Raw genomic sequence first — 22,648 nt, 5'->3', positions numbered from 1 at the left:
GCAGCTCATACAGAACGCTGCCGCCAGGATTCTGAGCAGAACCAGGAAATATGAACATATCACACCAGTCCTCAGGTCTTTACACTGGCTCCCAGTTAGATTTAGGATTGCTTTTAAAGTATTATTACTGGTATATAAATCATTCAATGGCCTAGGACCTCAATACATTGCAGATATGGTCACTGAATATAAACCCAACAGATCACTCAGATCATTAGGATCATATCAGCTAGAAATACCAAGAGTTCACTCTAAGCATGGCGAGTCCGCTTTTAGCTATTATGCCAGCCGCAGCTGGAACCAGCTTCCAGAAGAGATCAGATGTGCTCCTACAGTGGTCACATTCAAATCAAGACTCAAAACACTTCTGTTTAGCTATGCATTTACTGAATGAGCACTGTGCCGCTGTTTGTCCGACTGTTTGTACTGTACTGTACTGTACTGTATTTTATTTAATTTTTCTAAACTGTTTTAATAATTATTTATTTTTATTATTTTAATTTCTTCTATGTAAAGCACTTTGAATTGCCATTGTGTATGAAATGTGCTATATAAATAAACTTGCCTTGCCTTGCCTATCTATCTATCTATCTATCTATCTATCTATCTATCTATCTATCTATCTATCTATCTATCTATCTATCTATCTATCTATCTATCTATCGTAATAATGTATGATTTGCAAAAATGAAAACTGCTGCTTCTGTGTAGATGAGAGAATCAAAGTTCGCGTTGTGCACACGCTACATTGATTATGGCCAAGCATGCGCCCTTAAAATAGCATATGAATAACATGCGCAACGCGCCACTGACTTTAAACTATTTTTTCCTGGTTAGTGTCGCAATTGTTTTCTAAACCTGCAAAAAAGCATGAAGGAACGTTTGCGCCGGAACACGCCTCCTCTTTGCGCTGAACCGCCCCCGGGAGCGCAAGTGTATTTCCTAACTTACCGACATGCGTCTGAGGAGGGAAAAGTCTGCTTTGCGCGGGTGCAAAATAGGAATGATACATGCGTCGGTGTACAAAGTCAATTGCGCTGGGTGCAAGATAGGGCCCATGATGTTTTTGTGCCTTTTGTGGGGCTTAACAATAACACAGAATAGTATACGAACAATATCGGATTTGGATCGGCCTCGTCTAACCGATTCCCGATCCGGCAAAGAACGGCAGTGATACTGAGTATCGGATCGGTGCATCCCTAGTCATTACCTGAATGATCTTTCTTTTTTTTTTGGGTGGTTGATCATGAGTCTCTTGTTTGTCCCGAACAGTTAAACTGCCCAATGGTGTTCAGACAAATCCTCCAGCTCCTGCACATTCTTTGCTTTTCCAGCATCTTTTGCATATTTGACTCCTTACTAGCAGTGATTGTAGGATTTTGAGATCCATCTTTTCACACTGGTGACAACTGAGGGACTCGTACACAACTATTACAAAAGCTGCAAACATTCAGTGATGCTCAAGAAGGAAACATTCCATTAAGAGCCAGGGGGTGTAAACTTTTGAATGGGATGATTGGTGTAAATTGTTCTTATTTTGTTGAAAAATGTATTTATTAATTTAGTACTGCCCTTCAGAGGCTAAATAAGATATTAACATGTAAAAGAAAATAAGAACAATGTGTACATCATCTTTCTCAAAAGTACCCCTGGCTCTTAATGCATCGTGTTGAATTGAATTCTTGAGTATAACCTTGCAGATTCTGAATAATGTTCAGTAGATAAATGTATGACTGCAACTATACATGCAATCCTTTTGTAAAGATTAAAACATTTATTTAAGAGCTCAGTGTTGAGACCTTTCGCAGGAGTTTGATTGACAGGCGATCTGACCAATCATAATGCAGATTTTACATTTATGCATTTGGCAGACGCTTTTATCCAAAGCGACTTACATTGCATTATCCTATACATTTATACATAGGTATGTGCAATCCCCTGGGATCGAACCCACAACCTTGCGTTGTTAATGCAATGCTCTTACCACTGAGCTACAGGAAAGATAGTTTCAGATATACTGCCATTTTTGTCTGACAAACAAACCAAACCATTCAGTGAATTTGAACATCTCGGTTACATATGTAACACTAGTTCTACCAGAAAGACTCGGGAGAACAAATACTGTGACAATTATCCATTTATTAGCAACCCAGCAAGCAATAAAGTTCTTTGGCGTAGGCCCCGTCCGTAGCTCGCAATCTGAGGGTCCGGACTCTGCATATCCTGCCTGAAGATCAAGGCAGGGGCGCAGCCGACCCCTGTGAGGTATGGAAGGGACCATCCTGGTGGTGGTGGTGAGGAGGATGGAGGGAAGGATTCGATTCGGAGGAGGTGGGGAGGATGGTGGTGAATTGAAGCGTCAGCATCTGCGAACTCAAACATGAGTAAGTACCGAACTTTTATACCACAAGTGTTGGAATGTGATTGGATAGATGAAAAGGTAGAGTGACGTAACAATTAAGTCTTCCTGGCAGAACTTAATGCTAAAGCTTTCATTTCCCTGAAGAGGGGTTGAAACACTGTGGGAATGCATCTGCGTGATTGCGTCATGAAGCATGTATGAAACGCGAAGGAACATCATGTGACGTCATCGACCAGGAAACTATAAAGCACACCTGAACCAAACAGCGTCAGCTACTGATAGGCTGAAGTTGATCACAGGCAGGCCAGGAGTATGGCAGGGTGACGCAACGTCTTGTTCCCTCTTCAGGGAACTAGGGTTACATACGTAACCGCGACGTTCTCTTTCAAGGGAACCCAAACTGCGTTGAAACGCTGTGGGAATGCTAATACCCACGCCGCCATAAGAGCAAGTGTCCGTCTGTGTGAAATCAATGCACACATCTAGGCGAAAGCACCTGCGCCCCTGGATTGGAGTCGAGGTCCAGGTAGTAAAGCCTCGCGAATGGATGGGGTCTAGCCTGCCACATCACAAACATCTTGGAGGGAAACTGCTGACAGTAATACTTTGGAAGCAGCCATAGTGGGCCCATACAGCTAAAGGTGAAGGCTGACTAGCCGACTCATAAGCAAGTAAGATGGCCTCAACCACCCACTTTCTCAACCTCTTCTTAGATGCCGGGCACCCCTTTGCGGGTACCCCAAAGCACAGTGTTATTTCTCCACAATTCTATGGACGTAAGCATTCTAAGGCCTTATCTGGGCAGAGCAGATAACGTTTCTGACATCCGGAGGAGGACAGAATGCCTGCAGTACTCTAGGTCTTACAGTATTAGTAGGAACCTTAGGAACGTAACCTGGTCTTAGGGTGAAGAAAACCCTTTACCATACCAGGAGCAAATTCCATGCACGAGGGAGATATGTCTCCAATTCTCTTGAGAGGCGAAATAGCGAGGAGGAAGAGAGTCTTAGGGAGATATTCTCAGAAACTTCCTCAATGGGCTTGAATGGAGCTAGGGAGAGGCCTTTTAGTACAACAGCCAAGTCCCATGTCGGCACCCTCGTGCAGACTCCTGGCCTCAGCCTCAAAGTGCTACAAAGGAAACAAGTTATTAATGGGTGTCTCCCTAAAGATACTCAACTCAAAGGGACGTGGTAGGCAGCTAGTACCGCCACGTACACCTTCAGTGTGAAGGGGGATAACCCTGCGGAGAAGCGCTCCTGCAGGAACTCCAGCACTGCACCCACTGTGCAGTTGACTGGGTCCAGCTGGTGCTCCCCATACCAGGAAGTGAGAAGTTTCCACTTCAAGTTTTCCTTGTGGATGGAGCTCTGGAGTGGAGAATGGTCTCAACAACCTCGGTTGAGAGACCAGAACTTATGAGCTGGGCCCCCTCAGAGGTCAAGCCCACAGTTTCCACAGATCTGGGCAGGGGTGAAGGATCGACCCACTCGTCTGAGAGAGTAGGAGGAGAGCCGTCGAGGAGAGACACTAGGTCTGCAAACTATACCCGCGCCAGCCAGAACGGGGCTACTAACAGTATACTGACCCTATTCTGGCGAAACCCTTTCCAGAACTCCTGGGAGCAGAGCAATCAGGGGAAATGCGTACAGACATGACCTCGGCCATGTCTGCAACATAGCGTCCAACCCCAGAGGGGCTGGATGGCTGAGTGAGAACCACAGTGGACAATATGTAGTCTCTTGGGATGCGAACAGGTCGGCCTCAGCTCGACCAAAGTTCTCCCAAAGGAGCTCCACTCCCCGGGCCTCAGCCCCTGCCTCGACAGGATGTCTGTCCCCTGATTTAAGTACCCTGGGATATATATCGCTCTCAACGAAAGTAGCTTCCCCTGGGTCCACAGGAGGATCTGGTGAGCCAGCTTGTATAAGGGGCGCGATCGCAGACCCCCCTGATGGTTTATATAGGAGACCACCGATGTGTTGTCTGACCGATCAAGCACATGATGGTCTGGAAGGAAGTGTTTCAGAGCCTGGAACCCCCATCAACAATTCTAGACAGTTAACCCTCTGGGGTCTGAGGGATTTTGGGGTCCTTGAGATGTTCTGACATGCCCTGACATTTGTGCTTTTTTCAGTTGCTTATAAACATATGAATGGCAAAGGTATAATTACACTCTATTTAGCACAAACAGGGCTACCATAATATGTGAGCAACATGCATGTACATGTTTGTATTTTTGAGAGAATAATGTTTATGCATGGTTATTGAAAAAAACTAAAAACTAAAGTTTCTGAAATAAGGCCACAAAACACATACTAAATGGCTGTTGACTAATGGATGTCGTTGTCTAGAGTTTTTTCTTCAAAATGATGTGAAAATCATCCTACCTAATCATTTACATAACACAATACATTGATTTAAATCTTGTAAAACACTTTTTGTTTGTAAAGGCAATATGCGCAAGGGGCGTCAACGATTCAACAGCATCATGCATATTTAGTGATTCACACCTGAGGAGACAATGGGGCCCGCATACTTAATGAGCCATTCATTCAGGTGTGTCACCTATAGCCACAAGAAAGAATGCAAGAGCAATATATATATATATATATATATATATATATATATATATATATATATATATTCTACCAAATTGGTTCACAGTTGGAAGCATGTCAATTATTTATTTTTTTTTCACAAATTGTGCTTGCAAATTGTATAATATCCAGGAAAACATGTCTAGTAATTGTGCAGTTAATTCTCATAATGTATTTTCAGTTTTGGAATATGTATCCTCTCCCCAAATTTGTCAATAATAAAACACAATAAAAATTATTTAAAGAAAAGGTTTATATTTACCTTTTAAAATTTGTTTACATCTACCTTGTAAATATATATTTTTTATTAAAAAGGTTACAATTACAACAACAATTGAAGTGTAATCTTTCTTTGTAAAAACTAAAGTATACATTTTATCACACATATTTCAAAGTTAAGGATTCATTACTTCGAATATAGCCTACATTGACAAAACATACTATATTTAACATATTAGCAAAAATTGGCAAACAAAAGCTTATTTGAGGTGGCAGATATTTTACAGTAAAAATGTGTAATCTATCCAAAACTAATCAACGAAATGTTGTCTTTCATTTGTCTGTAACATAGGTCTTTTGTTTTTATTATAAGGAATATAAATGTTAATTTGCAGTTTAATACGTTGCTTATACAAATACATTTTATTTCAACATATTTCAGTCGATTTTTACTCAGTATAGCAAAATAGTTTGCTAAAAGCAGATCATTCATTCACACACAGAAACGCAATTCAAATTTAAACCGTCTTTTTGCGAGTTGTGGTAAACAGCGCATCTCTGCCGTTCATTCATTCACACACAGACAGAAACGCGATTTACTTGAGAATGAAAAAAAACTTACTACAGTATTCCATCCGTTACTCCTCGAAATACCAGCACTTCTGAGGTACATTTTCCATTATTATTATTCCTCACAGCACTGCGAGACGGTGTAAACAAGTACAATGATCTATTAAACTTGTGTTTTCTCGAGCTGATATGGGGGCGTTCACAGGCTTGCGTGGATTGCCTCAGTAATTTGCGTTTGAATGGCGCGCGCTCTCCGTGGGCGGGGCAGATTAAAACGTAATGAGCTGAGATGAGAACGACTGACATCTCGCTCTTTTCTTACAGATTACATGAACTGAGAATATTTGTTTTTTATATAAATTACTTCATTTAAAGGTCCCGTTCTATGCCCCTTTTCACAAGATGTAAAATAAGTCTCTGATGTCCCCAGAGTGTGTATGTGAAGTTTGAGCTCAAAATACCCAACAGATCATTTTTTACAGCATGTTTAAATTGACATTTTTTGGGGCTCAGAAAAACGAGCCGTTTCAGTGTGTCCCCTTTAAATGCAAATGAGGTGCTGCTGGACGACACAGGGGGCGGAGCTTCATGAGCTCGTGCTCAGTCTGTCAGGAAAAATTCATCTCACGGAATGATGATAATATCAGAAACTCTCTGTAACGGCGTTCATTTCGAGTCGGACAATAATGCCTACAGAGTCAGAGTGCTGTATAGAGATGAAACAGGTATGGTTTAGTAGTTTAATTACGGTTATTATAACTTATTTGTCATCTGCTTGTAGGCTATGTATCCATTATTTATTAATAGCCTACAAGTCTGCTGTCTGAATGATGATCAAACATGTACTGATGAGTTTAATAAAGTTTATTGTACACCACACAAAAGATGAAGCGTCAGTTTTACTTCAGAAAATCCCCGTAAGAGCTGAGTAAACACAGTAGGCTAAGTTATAAGAAGTGTGCAAGTAGCCAGTAGAGTTGAGGGAGCATTCCTGTGGGCGGAGGTTAGTCAAGAAACGGTTCTGGTGATGTCACTAATGCAGGATGTAGAGGGGTGTAGTCCAATCGAGCCGTTTTTTGTAGTCAACTTCTGTTAAATAAAATATCTCGCTTGGCATTGAACTTTGAGCTTTATAATTTTACAGATATTATTTATGCTCTAACAGCAACATTACACACTAACTAAAGTTTGAAACATGGAATCGCATGCAACGGGACCTTTAAAAGAAGAGAATTCAAGCTTCATGCCTGTGTGTCTGTATGCCTGTTTGACTGAGTATTCGCTCAGTTATGGTTCATTTTCGGACGCGTTTCAGAATGGACTACACTGACAGAGAGAAGGCAGAACTTGCTTCGTGTTTATTTTTCTTTATTTGGCAAAAAGCAAAACACTTTGTTTTTATTGTGAGTATACACAAAAATAATACACATTTAACAGAATCGATTGATGTATGAAACGTGTTTGTAATATCAAAGTCAACAGAGCAAAATTAATCTCTTTTGAACTGATAAAAAAAAAAAGCGAGCTGGTATCTCCGGCGATACCGCCCGACCCCAGGGGGTTAATATGCCATGAGAAATGATGGTCCTGCCACAGACCTTGGGCTGGGTGACTACTCATGATCGCCCCCCAACCCGTGAGGGAAGCATCCAAAATTAGCGTGACACGACGACAAGGAGCTCCCAGCACGGGCCCTTGGGCCCAGGAACCGAGGTTCTTTTCTACATAACTAAGGCATGAAGGCATTGCCACGTGACCTTGATCATGCGGAACGGGTTTTCCCTCTGGGAGAACCCCTTGGTCCTGAGGCACTACTCTAACGGTCTCATGTACAACAGGCATGTTGTTCATGGCATGTTGTCATGGGAGACGGGCACCGTATAATGAGGTGGAAACCGTCTTACCCACTGAGGGCATGTTGTATGTTATACCTGATGGCAGGTATAATGTTGAACACTGCTGCCATCAGACCTAACAGTTTTTTAAACTGTTTTACAGTGGCTGGCCTACGAAAGGAAGAACACGATATTGGTATGCTTCGCCTCCAAAAGCGAACCTCAGGAACTTCCTGTGTTGTGGAAGGATGGATATCTGGAACTATCCTTTAGATCTAACGTGACAAATCAGTCCTCGGACCTGATTTGTGACATGACTTGCTTGAGAGTAAGCATCTTGATTTTTTTTGTTGAGCTGAGTTTTTTTTTTTAGATCTACAGCGCAGATCTAAAATCAGACGTAACCCCCACCATCCTTCCTTGGGACCATGAAGTACCGGCTGTATTGTATCTGTATGACTCCCTGTTGGGCGGAGGAACCCATTCTATAGCCTCCTTTTGTAGAAGAGCTTTTATTTTTAGTTCCATAACCCTGTGGGTAGGACCCCGCCTGCAGGACCCAGCAAGATATATTTGGCAGATATTTTCAATCTGCCAGAAGATCTACTAGGATACCAGTTTCTCGAGACTGGCCTGTGTATTTCAAACAGCAGGCACAGTGCCCTGAAGTGGCGCACTGGCAGGGAACAACTGGCCTGGCTGCTCTAGAGCCCTCCTTGGAGGGAGCGAGCAACCCTCAGGTAAAAACTCACTGGGACCCTCTGCATCCCGGCATGAAGTCCCGGTTGGCCGACCGGCCACCTGAGGGCACCGAGGGGAGACGGGCACTGTATAATGAGGTGGAAACCGTCTTTCCCATGGAGGGGTGTACCCTCAGAAGCCCGACACCACTGGCGTCAGGGCTTCTTGGCATACTTCTTGGCATACTTCGAAGCCCTCGGCGTGTGCCCTTACCATGAACATGGATTTTAGAAAGTGCATAGTATTGTATGCAGCGAAAAGGCCAGAAAGATATTCCATTTAATTTCTCAAATTCAAATGCAGCCAATAACAATCAGACAAGTATCTCATAGTCTGAATTACAGGCTGAATATTCATATCAAGAATTCAAGAATCATAGCTTGCAAACACACATTTTAGTTGTGATAATAGGAAAAAGAGAGAAGGGGAACTCCTTGAGCTCAGTTTCCTCCGCATAATAAATAAATTGCAGACCCATAATCAACTCGATTCAAAATGCTGTTTGCTTCACATGAAGTGGCGAGTCTGTTTTGATAACTGCAACATTCAGCTCCTCAGAACTGGATAATTGCAGTACCAGTGCCTAACTCGGGGTGGATGTAACCGCAAAGCGTGCTTCCAAACCACGAGATGAGACACTGGACCTGGCAGGTGAAGACAGAGAAAGGGGACGAAGCCCGTCTCTAACCCCTCTGCCAGATCCATTTGCGAACCCCACGACTCAAGCCGCCACTCTACCTCGGCAGAAGTGGGACGTGAGCCACGAGGAACGCGAGCCGAGGCGCCCTCCTCAAAGAGCGATCGGCGGGAACGCAGTGTTCTCAACTGTCTCACAGCATTGCTCATATTCAGCCCCCTTGAGGGCTGACTGAGCGTGCGGCGCTCCCAAACAAATCGGACTTGATTGGTTAAGGACTTGGACTCGACCCGGACTCGACAAAGGTGAACTCAGACCCAACATTATAGCAGCTTGATTTAAAAAACAACACATTTCAGCGTTAGACCGCCTCTTTTATATAACAAAAACGAATAAAACGAATGCCCTGTTAGTTATCTGGAGATGTTTTACTTATTTGTATTAGGTACATCCGTGCCGCAAGATGTTTCAGAAAGTGGTGAGGATGCCTATGTCTCCAACCCATATTGCTTTGTGACATGTCAACGGTCACTTTGGCCAGGTGGTATTTGTAGCATAGGGGGTGGGCTACTTTAGATTCTAGAGAGCATTTGATTGGATAGAAGATGTGATGAGAAGCTGAAGTCCGCAGTGATGTCATAAAAATCCAAGATCCATTTTAGTGGAAGTGAGGGACTGTAAGTTTTGAATGCTTATATCTCCTAAATGCAAATTTTGTCATTGTTTTGGAACAATGCTTATTCATAACCTAAGGCTAACATATTCATACTAAAAGCTAAAAAACAACTTCAATTTTGATTTCAGGGGGCCTTTAAAGATAACATTAGATATTTTAGAGGGACTTAGGAGGAGCCATTTTGAAATTGTCATACTTGACTAACTGACATATAAAGAGGACAGTCATATAGAATAATAAGAAATGGTCAAATCATTATGCATCAGAAGGTTAAACAAAACTGTTTGTAGATACATATGTCTACCTTTGTGAAGCATAAACAATGTTAACAAACGTAAATTAAGTCTGTTGTCCCTCAGTCCCAGCAGTGACACCATTTACTGATTTTAATACAACATTTGTGTAATGGGATCTCAAACACTACAGGGAACATTATCTGCTCAGCTATTAATGGATAATTAAGAGGGCTCTTGTGTATATTAATAAGGTCTTCCACATTTTGTGGCCTATTTTTAATAAGCAAAGCAATCACTATGAGCAGAAGCTACTACTTTCATTGTTACAAATGATTGAACATTCAGCAATTTTAATATAGCTCAATATACAGTTTATTTAATCTGTATCACAAATAAGTGGCCATTTTCAAAAGTCTGATTACATTGCAACACAACTAATCATGCTTTCAAAATCAAGAATTATTAAAAACTGGTACAAGACAATGATCTGGCAAATCACAAGACCATAAGCAAGAGCTGATGTTCATTTCTAAATGAATGATTTGGCTTGTAGAAACACTAGCCTATATTCTTACACAATTTACATACATCTTACATAATCTTTTTTCTTTTTATTACAGTTTGATTATTATGTGTTTTGAGAGGAGAGGTCCTCAGTGAGTAATGCATTAGAGATGAGATGCTAAGGGTTTCCATGTAACGGTGCAATAAACAGTCACTGTTTGTCTGAAGAGTGTCAACATAAACAATGTTAACAAACATTTGTTAAGTCTGTTGTCCCTCTGTCCCAGCAGTGGCATAATTTACTGATTTTATTACAACATTTGTGTAATGGGATCTCAAACACTACAGGGAACATTATCTGCTCAGATAACAGAACATTATCTGCTCAGAAGGAACAGTTTCTTTCCACAGGCCATTTCCCTTCTGAACACTTAACATGCCCCCCAAGGCATATGCCTGTAAGTGCAATACTCCCACTGTCTAGTGCAATATTCTCTAACTCAGGTGATATTTATATTTATATTATTCATACTACTCAAAATCAGTAGCGGCTTGTCAATAGAGGGCGCTGGGGCGCCGCCCCCATCAAAATTCCAGAAATATACATGTATACAAAAATGATATAAAAATGAAATAAAAATAAGAAATAAAATAGTTTACTCATACAATGTAAGTATAGTAAGAGCCTCAGCATTTAATAAAAACTGGCTTTAATCGGTTAACTATTTTCTTTATTATGTTTTTCAATAGGTTTCATGTGAGAGGGACGCCGGACAAATGGATGTCTATGGAGTCTTTAAATTTTCGGGCAGCATGTGACCTGAAGCTGGTCTCTAATTGGTTTCTGAAAGATTCTCCTCCGGACGCAGGTTGCTGCGTCCCTGGCGAATCAGAATTGGATACATGTTATTTTATCCAATCTGATTGGTTCTCGTCACCTGCCATTCAACTCAACGCTCTTTGCCACTACTGCGAGTGCGCGGGCGACACCGTTACTCCGACTCTGTCAAAACCTTGCTAGGCTGATCATTTTCGTAGAGAGAATGCCAGAAGTTAAACATAATTAAGAGGGCTCTTGTGTATATTAATAAGGTGGAAGCACTGTGGCATATTTTTAATAAGCAAAGCAATTACAATGAGCAGAAGCTACTTGTTTTACTTTCACTGTTACAAATTACTGAACATTCAGCAATTTTAATATAGCTCAATATACAGTTTATTTAATCTGTATCACAAAAGTCTGATTACATTGTAACACAACTAATCATGCTTTCAAAATCAAGAATTATTAAAAACTGGTACAAGACAATAATCTGGCAAATCACAAGACCATAAGCAAGAAATTATGTTCATTTCTAAATGAATGATTTGGCTTGTAGAAACACTAGCCTATATTCTTACACAATTTACATACATCTTACATAATCTTATTTTCTTTCTTTTTTTTACAGTTTGATGATTATGTGTTTTGAGAGGAGAGGTCCTCAGTGAGTAATGCATTAGAGATGAGATGCTAAGGGTTTCCATGTAATTTGGACTGGTGTGATTTTTTCGTTTATGCACAGGATGACATGATGATCCAGTGCATATACAGAGACATCAAAATGTTTCAGACCTTTCAAGAGAAAGTTGACAATTTCTTTCTTTACTTTTACTTGCCAAGATGCCTACAGATTGTAGTATATTTTTCTCTATTTTGCACCTGACCTAAGTCTACCTGGGTCTCGTCTACAATCGACGTCCCCTAACTAGCTTGCTGCGCAGCAATAATAAACAGACAGACTTCAGCAAATGTCCTTTAAATGCTTTAATCACGGCCGGGAGATTACTCGAGCAATTCTCAGAGAATATCACCATAAAAGAAGAATACATCAGGTTTTGTACGATAAAGACAGACACATCAAAATAAGATCAGCGTGACTAACATGTCACCTTCTATCAATATGAATTGTATTTATTACACAACATCACTGTACATAATGTTTAACACTGTATCAAAGTTATTTATATTTACATGTTTACATTCATGCAGTGCAAATGTACAAAGTTATTTATATTTACAGTCCTGCAGTGCAAATGTACAAAGTTATTTATATACACGTTTATATTATTTATATTTGAACAAAAATAAATCCAAATTCATCAATCCCCAACCAATGTTATCTTGTCTTTAATCCTTTGCCCATGCTTTTACTAAGGGGCCATTCTGGTATTTTACAAGGAGGCAAGGAACTGTGTACAGCTGGTTGATGCTCCCTGTGATGGAAAGAGGGATGACTTGTGTCGAACAGCTTGTGTTCCTTCACCCTGCGGATGAGACGCTCGACGTGGACCCTCAGCCGAGCAATGGACTGTGTCTTCCTCACCTCATCAGCCGTCATCTATTTCCTTTTTGACAGGAAAGCAGGTCTGTAGACTTTGCAAAGCACACAGTCATCAACAAGAAAACCTTTGTCGACCATTATTGCCATTTCAGGTTTCAACAGAGACACAATCCCAGACTGCTTAAAAAGCTCCTTGTCACTGACAGATCCTGTTTACAGGGATTTAACCATGTAATCCATGTGACCACACCATGTGGTACCGTGCCGATGAACCCCTTGAAGGTGCAGTGGGACTTGATTTGGAGAAGACTTCACTTTGAAGCAGGAGAGAGGATGGAGTTTGGCAATGCAGTTCCGTGCAGTCGATCACCACTTGTGTGTCTGGGTAGTCCTGGTACTCATTGGGTTGATGAGCCTTGACTTCCTCCTCAGACATCCATATGCGGACAGAGCCAAGAATGGTGTACAAAAAATTGGCCCAGGTTGTAATAATTCCTCTTGTTCCAGATTCACTCCTCGTCACTCCTCATTCACTCCTTACTCCTCATTGCTCTTGCTCTGGTCACACGAATCATGTTGTGGGATGCAGGTTCAATGAGTTTCCAGCAAGTCATTAAATGCCTGTAAGTCATGAATCTAAATGAGATGACTGACAGCTTGTACCTCGTTGTTACCTAGCAGTTGTGAAACTGGGAAGTTGGTTCAGAACACCATAGAATAGAAATAAAACACAATGACACAGAAAAAGCAGGAAAGAAAAAGACAACTAATTAGAAGGAAGTGGAAGTTAAATTATGGTAAGCAAAGTAATCTACATAAGCTGACAGTATATTTCAAGTTATGTAAAGGGTGGACTGGTGGATTGCATCAAATGAGATGTTGTCAGGTATTCTAACATTATTTTCTTACGTTGTTACGAAATAAAAATAACTTTCCTGTCCTGACAGCCATTATATTTTGCTTGTAGTGAGCACTCTTCAATTGTACATACAATTAAAAAAAATTGGGTTACAGCTTAATGACATGGGAAAATTTGGGTACCATGGCCAAACAAGTTGAGAACCATTAATAAAGTGTATATATCAAAATGCTCTGTTCTAGTATTAATTTTATAGCCAGCTATACTGCTAACAACAGGAAATTGCTTTTCTTAGGTAAATGTAACGTGTTTACAAGCTGTTTTATTGGTCTTTCTGCTGTTAAAACACCAGACATTTCAGTAATCTTACTGTACTGTACTGTATCTTTCAACATACCTCCTAATATGTATTCATAATTATTTCATGCTATAACTAGTAGTAGGCTAAAGAGGACGATATTATTAGTTCAGATGCACAAAGCTCTGTGCTTCACTTGAACTCTATTAAAATCACATTGATCACCATCTGATCTCTCACCTTGGCCAGAGTAGGAATTATCAGGCAAAGGGGAGGGAATGCGTAGAGCAGCACGTTGGGCTAGTGCGTCCATTCCAACGAGCGCGTCCTCGTCCCATAGCGAGAAGAACATAGGACAATGGGCGTTTTTGGTTGAGGTTTCATGAGGCTTTACTTCATGAAAACCCTCATTCTCAGAAGAACCAGAGGCAAGAAGAATTTAGGCTTTTATATATAAACATTTACTGTTGTAAACTGTTGCAGTCTCTGATATTTTGTTGTTGGTGTTCCATCTCTTTAGTTTCGTTTTCTACTGTGATACAATGGCCCGGGCCAGTGTTGCCACCATGTGGAACAACTAATTCGTTTCAAATAAATTCAATGCGCATGTGCGACTTGCACGTACAAAGTAAATTGACAAAAATAAGGCGGAGCGCGTACAGTGTGCAAATTTCGTCAGCAGATTTGTACGCGCACCGCCTTATTTTTGTCAATTTACTGTCAATTACACCCTTGTTTATGCGTACCAATCAAAGTATACTTTGGACTTAATGATGCCTGACAGACAGCCTGCACATGACCTCCGATCAAACGTATTGAACAAATGGACAAAGCAAATGGAAATTGCATGAAATAATCATCAGTGGAGTTTGGGCAATGTGGACACAGATCCTGATTTCACCAAGTGCAGCATATTACTGGATCAACATCTTTGTCAATCCTGGAAAAAACAATCCAATCAACAAATTAGATTTGGGGGACAAGTTTATAGTTTATAGTTTATGCTTACAACCAGGGTTAGGTGCTACATCAATGTTATTCACCTATCATTTCCCTCTGATTAGGGATAACTCATGGGTTGGGTAAAAGTTTGGGGTAGGGATATGGTTAGGATTAAATTTATGGACAGGAATGTTGTTCCAGGATCAACAAAATATGTTGACCCAGGAACGTGTGTAACTCGGCAAAATCAGGACATGCAATGTGGACAACTGTTATTTTTAATGTCACCCATGCGCTGAAGTTTATATGTTGTAATGTGTGTTCTATAAATTATTATGAATATGAGTTATTGGATCATTTGAATTTTAGATAAATATTATATGATTTGGTATGTTGTATTTTGACTGAATAAGGTCAAAGGTCATGAACAGGCCCTCATTGTTTAAATGGCTTAGACTAGTTACTCCTCTTTGAATTTATGTGGAAAAATATAAAGAAAAAAAATTCTTAAAATTATTTGGTATTGTCATACTGGTGTGTGGATTGATGGTTCCAGATTGTAATGCATGATATCTTAGCCAGTTGCAAAAAAACAAAAAACAAAACAAAAAAATGAACACACACAAAAACACTTAATAGCTAAACCATTAAGTAATAGCAACCTTCCAGTTATTACTCAATTACTCAAAGAGTTTTCTCAATTTAACGTTATTCATTTAACTTATTGCAAGAGATCAGGTATGATTTTTCCCCCCCTATTAACAACTTAAATTTCAATATATCTTCCTCATACAAACACTGTTTTATGATGCACAGCTTTAGAAGTGTAAAAATATTGACAAATCTCCAAATAGTTTTTCCTATTTTCTTTTTCTTTATTTTGAAAACAGACAGGATAGCAACATATCTACTTTATTTCATGTCTCTAATGTGAACAAAACATGCATCACCAACATTTTTACAATCATCCATGATAATTAACACAATAATAAATAATTGTATTAATATAATAATATTATGATAAAACCTTTAAGTGGTTTGGTACAATTCTTTTGCGCAAAACTACATCTGATAATCGTTTCCTGATTTCTTTAGTCCTGGTGCAATAAACAGTGGGATTAATTAAGGGAGGAACAAGAGAAGATACAATCAAAATTGCGTTTCGCTCTATTAAATTTAGCACAACTCCTATTCGAGTTAGTAAGATAGAGACTAGCTTTGGTGCAAAAAAACTGAGCAGAACAATGAGGTGACTCAAACAAGTGTTGATCATTTGCTTTTTGCTTGAGTTGTTGGAGAGTTTGGTCACACTATATGCCAACACAGCATAAGTGCACATTATAAAGGGAAATTGTCCACAAATTGGCCACAGACTTAACATTGCAGGCAAGAAAAAATATGGTTCAGGATTGACACAAGCAGCTCTAATCATGGAAGAATATTCACAGAAGACATATCTGATAACAGGCTGACAGTATGGGAGATTGTCTGCCACAGAAGTCAAAACACCCATTAGAGTGATAGTAATGAGCCAAGTCAGAAAAATTAGCAGAAACGTTCGTGAATTTGTTACAATGCTGTGATACCTTAAAGGAAGTCTAATTGCAAGAAGTCGGTCAATTGCCATTAATGTCAGAGCCATGCATACCGTGAAATCACCAAGATGATAGAAGAACATCCTTGAGATACAAGAGTAGTATGACACAGTTTTAATCTCAGCCAGCAGCACTGAGATCATGGTTGTGCTGCAGGTAGAGGTGTACATTATGTCAACGACAGCTAGATTACAGATAAATATGTACATTGGTTTGTGTAAATGTCTGTCAGTCAAGATGATACACAGATTGATGCCGTTCCCAAGCAATATGAGCATGTAAGTTATTAAGATGATTAATCCGAGTAGCTTTTGGTTCTGCAGGTGATCAAATCCAGTGATTATGAAGCTGTCTACATTATTCACAGTGTAGTTTTCTTTTGCCATTTAAGTCACCCAATTCCTATAACATAAAGACACAAATATTTTAAAATATAGTTTGTATAGATGAAAAAAATAAATCAATTAGATCCTCAATGTACTCATAAATGCACATTAAAAAAGCTCCAGTGAAGGAAAATGGCAGAAAGATGCAGACAGCATCTGTATCGACAAGGTGATGAAAACTCTGAATGTTGAAGTATAGTTTTAACAAAAATATAAAAAGAGTTTCATGCATTCTTGAAAAGAAAAATGAAGATATTATGTAAAATGTTTATTGCCCTTTACTTCTTTAGGTCCTTAACCCTTGTGTGGTGTTCAGAACCCTAAAACCCCCGGGATCTTCCCGGTCAAAAATGACCGGACTATAAAAAATAGCTTATAAATCTCTCATTATACTATATTTTCACCCAATATTGGATTCAATCTTTTTGTCAACTTGTTCTCTTTCAATTGGGACTGGTTTTATATTTCTATTTGCATCTAATTTATCGTAGGCCTCATTTATTTGACAGTAGGGATCTCATTTTTTGAGTAAAAAAAACATTATTTTTGAATCATTTTGGAAATATTAAATAAAATCTGAAGAAAATTGGCACTGTTTATCACACTAGTCTACTTTAATTTTTCACCAGGAAATTTGTTTTGAAAAACTTTTATTTTGTACAAAATGGCACATTGTCACACTTGTGGTCTTCCCGGTCAAAAATGACCGGCCTACAAAAAATTGCTTATAAATCACTCGTTATACAATATTATCACCCAATTTTGGATTCAATCTTTTTGTCAACTTGTTTTCTTTCAATTAGGACTGGTTTTATATTTCTATTTGCATCTGATTAATCGTAGGCCTCATTTATTTGACAGTAGGCATCTCATTTTTTGAGTTAAAAAAACATTATTTTTGAATAATTTTGGAAATTTTAAATAAAATCTGAAGAAAATTGGCACTGTTTATCACACTAGTCTACTTTAATTTTTTCACCAGGAAATTTGTTTTGAAAAACTTTTATTTTGTACAAAATGGCATTTTGTCACACTTGTGGTCTTCCCGGTCAAAAATGACCGGCCTACAAAAAATTGCTTATAAATCAGTCGTTATACAATATTATCACCCAATTTTGGATTCAATCTTTTTGTCAACTTGTTTTCTTTCAATTAGGACTGGTTTTATATTTCTATTTGCATCTGATTAATCGTAGGCCTCATTTATTTGACAGTAGGCATCTCATTTTTTGAGTAAAAAAAACATTATTTTTGAATAATTTTGGAAATATTAAATAAAGTCTGAAGAAAATTGGCACTGTTGATCACACTAGTCTACTTTAATATTTCACCAGGAATTTTGTTTTGAAAAACTTTTATTTTGTACAAAATGGCACAGAGTTACACTTGTGGTGTTCCACTGGGCCATTGAGGGCCATTGTTTCAATGGGCCATTGAAAGTGAATGGGAAAGACTGAAAAGTTTTCAGGGGCATGTTCATTGTTTATGTACACATATGTGCATGTGATGGATTATGGTGAGTTTGGGCTCTTTTTAATCTTAATAATCTCATGTAAATAATGATGTGCCATTTACCACAATTTATGCATGCTTCATTGAGTTATGAGTTAAAACGCGACATAAGTGCTAGGCTACATCTATAGTCAAGGCTCTGTGAGCGCATGTGGGGGTTCGTGTGTTACAACTCCATTAGGAATATCTTTAGATCTGAGTGATGGATTATGTTGACTCTTTTTAATTGTGATAGTCAACTGAAAATAATGATGTACATTTTTCTACGATCTGTGCATGCTTCGTGAAGTTATGAGCGAAAACCAAACATGAGAGCTTCATGAGTATATACTTGGCTAGGTGTGTCTGTGGTATTTTTTGTGTTAGGAATATCTTTAGATCTTATTGATGGAATATATTGAGTTTGGGCTCTTTTTAATCGTGAGCTCCTGCTGTAAATAACGATGTGTCATTTTTCATGATCGATGTAGGTTTCATGAAGATACAAGTAAAAAGGCCAAGTCTAAGCTACCTTGCTTGACTATGTGAGTCTGTGTGTCTGTGGTATTTTTTGTGTTCGAACTCCATGAGGAATATCTTTAGTTCTGAGTGATGGATTAGGTTGAGTTTGGACTCATTTTAATTGTAAGCATCTGCTGTAAATAATGACGTGTTATTTTCCACAATCGGAGCATGTTTCATGACGTTACGAGCAGAAATGTGTCTAAAATTCCATCATCCATATATGGTTTAAAAATGGGTCTCTTGAAGGGCTTCTTTTATAAAAACCTCACTCAAGTTTAGTAAAAAGCCTGAAACAATTATGCTTGCTGTATTCTACTCATTGAGACCTTTCAAATGACATATGACAGAGGACTATCTGAGCTGTATGATGTATTTGACATATTGCTGAATGTAGTACAAAAAAGTAGTTTATAAATTATGAATTTGTTTTTTTTCTATTTATCAGCAAATAACTCAGCACTACTTAGGAGTTTATCAAATTGGCTACATTCATTGTAAATTTCAGACTCTAAGATTTCAAATGACACCTATTTTAAGTTGATCAAGGTAATAGTTTTGAAAAAAAATTATGATTATTTATTTCGCAGCTAGGTGGCACAGGTTGTTAACACTCTGTTTTAGAGTAATAACTCAGCTCTCGTTAGGAGTTGATCAAAGTGATTAGATACATTAAAAAGCTGAGATTCTAAGCTTTAAAATGATACATATTTTGTGTTGTTCCATTCATTGTTTGCATTGGTCTCTCCCATTCACTTTCAATGGCCCATTGAAACAATGGCCCACAATGGCCCTTAATGGCCCAGTGGAACACCACAAGTCAAGTCGTCAAGTTTATTTGTATAGCGCTTTTCACAATACAGATTGTATCAAAGCAGCTTCACAGTATTAAATTAAAATAATACAACAAAGTTTGTTTCAAGAGGAATTTATTGATTGATAAAATTAAATTAAATATCCCCAAAATATCCCCAACTGAGCAAGCCAAAGGCAACAGTGTAACACAAGTGTAACTTTGTGCCATATTGTACAAAATAAAAGTTTTTCAAAACAAAATTCCTGGTGAAAAATTTAAGTACACTAGTGTGATCAACAGTACCAATTTTCTTCAGATTTGATTAGATTTTTCCAAATTTATTCAAAAATAATGTTTTTTTTACTCAAAAATTGAGATGCCTACTGTCAAATAAATGAGGCCTACAATTAATCAAATGCATATAGAAATATAAAACCAGTCCTAATTGAAAGAGAACAAGTGGACAAAAAGATTGAATCCAATATTGGGTGATAATATTGCATAAAGAGTGATTTATAAGCAATTTTTTGTAGGCCGGTCATTTTTGACCGGGAAGACCACAAGTGTGACAATGTGTCATTTTGTACAAAATAAAAGTTTTTCAAAACAAAATTCCTGGTGAAATATTAAAGTAGACTAGTGTGATCAACAGTGCCAATTTTCTTCAGATTTTATTTAAAAAGTCCAAAATTATAAAAAAAATAATGTTTTTTTTACTCAAAAAATGAGATGCCTACTGTCAAATAAATGAAGCCTACGATTAATCAGATGCAAATAGAAATATAAAACCAGTCCTAATTGAAAGAGAACAAGTTGACAAAAAGATTGAATCCAATATTGGGTGATAATATTGCATAACAAGTGATTTATAAGCAATTTTTTGTAGGCCGGTCATTTTTGACCGGGAAGACCACAAGTGTAACAAGGTGACAAAATCCCCCCTAAAAAAGTAAGAAAATTGTTAAAAAACATTTGAGAAGTAGTTATACCATCTGTGAATAAAGTCACTAAGTTTCAGTCCAAAGCGATAACATTAACTATTTTTGGGTAAAAGAAAATTCTCTCCGGGTCAAAACGACCCGAACACCACACAAGGGTTAATTAAAAACTATTTTAAAAAAAACAATTAGAGTACATTAAAATGCCATATGATAATCCATCTGAGATGTTCCTCTCATCCAGATAAATAAATGACAGAAATGCTGCCTTTTATATTATATAGTGAGACAGATACGTCATGGTTTCCTAGCACCCGTGATCAAGCTAGTAATCAACAACATAGACAAAAAAAAGAAAAAAAACCCCACACATTTAAAGGAAGATGCCGACTTTTTGAGACTTTAGCTTATTCACCGTATCCCCTAGAGTTAGATAAGTCCATACACATCCTTTTCATCTCCGTGCGTGCCATAACTCTGTCTGACGCACCCACCGCTAGCCTAGCTTAGCACAAAGACTGGAGGTAAACGGCTCCAGCTAGCATACTGCTTAGAGCCCTGCACGGGGCAAAAAATCCAGCCCTAACCGAGACCTGGCCCGTGGTGTTCAAGCTCTAATCCGGCCCCAGCCCGAAAACGTCTGCAATTTTTCAGCCCGAACCCGACCCGAGACCAACATCAATATCATGGATGGCAGTCCAAGCCCTCGCTGCCCTCGAAAGCCTGCAGGACAACTTCGGCTCTGATCGGTCGCGCCTACACCGCCGCCGGTCAAGCCGCTTAAGCGCTTCACTCTATGGCCGTGCTCCAGGTTTTTCAGGCTAACCTTCTCCGCACTATGGACGAGGCGGCCCCGAACCCTGAGAATTTCACGGACCTCAGGAGCGCCACGGACTTAGTGCTACGAGCCACCAAGTCCGCTGCTCAAGCCATCGGGAGGAACATGGCGTCTCTCACTGTCACCGAGAGACACTTGTGGTTAACCTTGTCCGACATGAAAGAGTCCGACAGAGCCACTTTCCTCGACGAGCTTGTGTCGCCTGGCAGTTAAGGGCTTCGCGGAGCGGTATTCTGAGGTGCAGAAAACCTCACAAGCCATGCAGCACTTCTTACAGAAGCGCTCTAGTTCCGCTACGGGTCGCTCAAAGCAGCCGCCCAGCCGGAAATCAGCGCCGCCGCCGCCGCCTCCTCCACCTCCGCCGCCAGCTTCACAGCGTCGTCAGCTGAGAGAGTCTCAGCAGCGCTCGCGCTCTTTAAGCCGCCACAGGCCGCCTCCCCCCCGGGGACCCAGGCCCAAGATACCACTGAAACCTGAGCCCTCAAAGTCTTCCTGACCACACTAGGAAGACGGAGATGGTTGAGTCTCGCCGCGGCCGGACCGCCATCAAAATCAGCACGCTTCGCTTTCTCAGTTCCCTCAGCAGAGGCGACTGGAGATGTGTATTTCACAGCCAACGAGCCCGTTACACAACACGCTCGCCTGTGCCCAAAGGCTGTTTTTACGGCCATCCAAATAAATCTCAAAAAGAGCATTATGTCTGTTTGTCCGGCTCACGCCGATGGTGTTATAAATGTAGGTTCTGTGCCCACTTCCCAGTGCTCACTCCTACACATAAGCACGGCCCGTTCAGTGTTGCACACTCATTCACGGCCCACATCAATAAAACCGGCTCACGCCGCGTGTGTTTTAAATGTAGAAAAGGTGCCCGCTTTACAGTGCTCACCCCTACACACAAACACGGGTCGCTCTGTGACACACACTTACTCAGAGCCCCCGTCAATAAACACAAAATGCGTTCTGTGTGCAGAGAACCCATCAATAAACACAAATTGTGTTATGTGTGTGCAGAGCGCGCGCGCCTCCATGAGCGCACAAAGTGCATGGACGCAGCGCTCGCTCCCCTGAGACATCAAGGGGTGCGAATTTTGAACTATTTGGACGACTGGCTAATTCTAGCGCAGTCAGAGGCAGAGCTGATGGCCCACAAAGCTTTATTACTCAACCATTTACAGGATTTAGGTCTCCAAATCAACTGGAACAAGAGCTCGCTGTCTCCCAGCCAGAAAATGTCCTTTCTGGGGACAGACTTAGACTCTGTGTCAATGACAGCGCGGCT

General features: G+C 39.8%; 1 protein-coding gene across 1 annotated transcript; it reads right to left on the bottom strand.

Annotated features, from left to right (window-relative positions):
- Positions 1-15,818: 15,818 nt before the first annotated feature.
- LOC309489706 (olfactory receptor 10G4-like) lies at positions 15,819-16,784 on the bottom strand (the record flags this gene model as incomplete). The annotated part of the gene is made up of 1 exon (XM_082158563.1): positions 15,819-16,784. The coding sequence occupies one exon, from the start codon at positions 16,782-16,784 to the stop codon at positions 15,819-15,821; it is 966 nt and encodes a 321-aa protein (XP_082014689.1).
- Positions 16,785-22,648: the final 5,864 nt, after the last annotated feature.

This window comes from Leuciscus leuciscus, assembly GCF_965113295.1.
Source record: "Leuciscus leuciscus genome assembly, chromosome: 24".
Taxonomy (NCBI): domain Eukaryota; kingdom Metazoa; phylum Chordata; class Actinopteri; order Cypriniformes; family Leuciscidae; genus Leuciscus; species Leuciscus leuciscus.
Note: the sequence above shows the minus strand (reverse complement) of the source record. Positions and strands in the feature narration are given on the sequence as shown.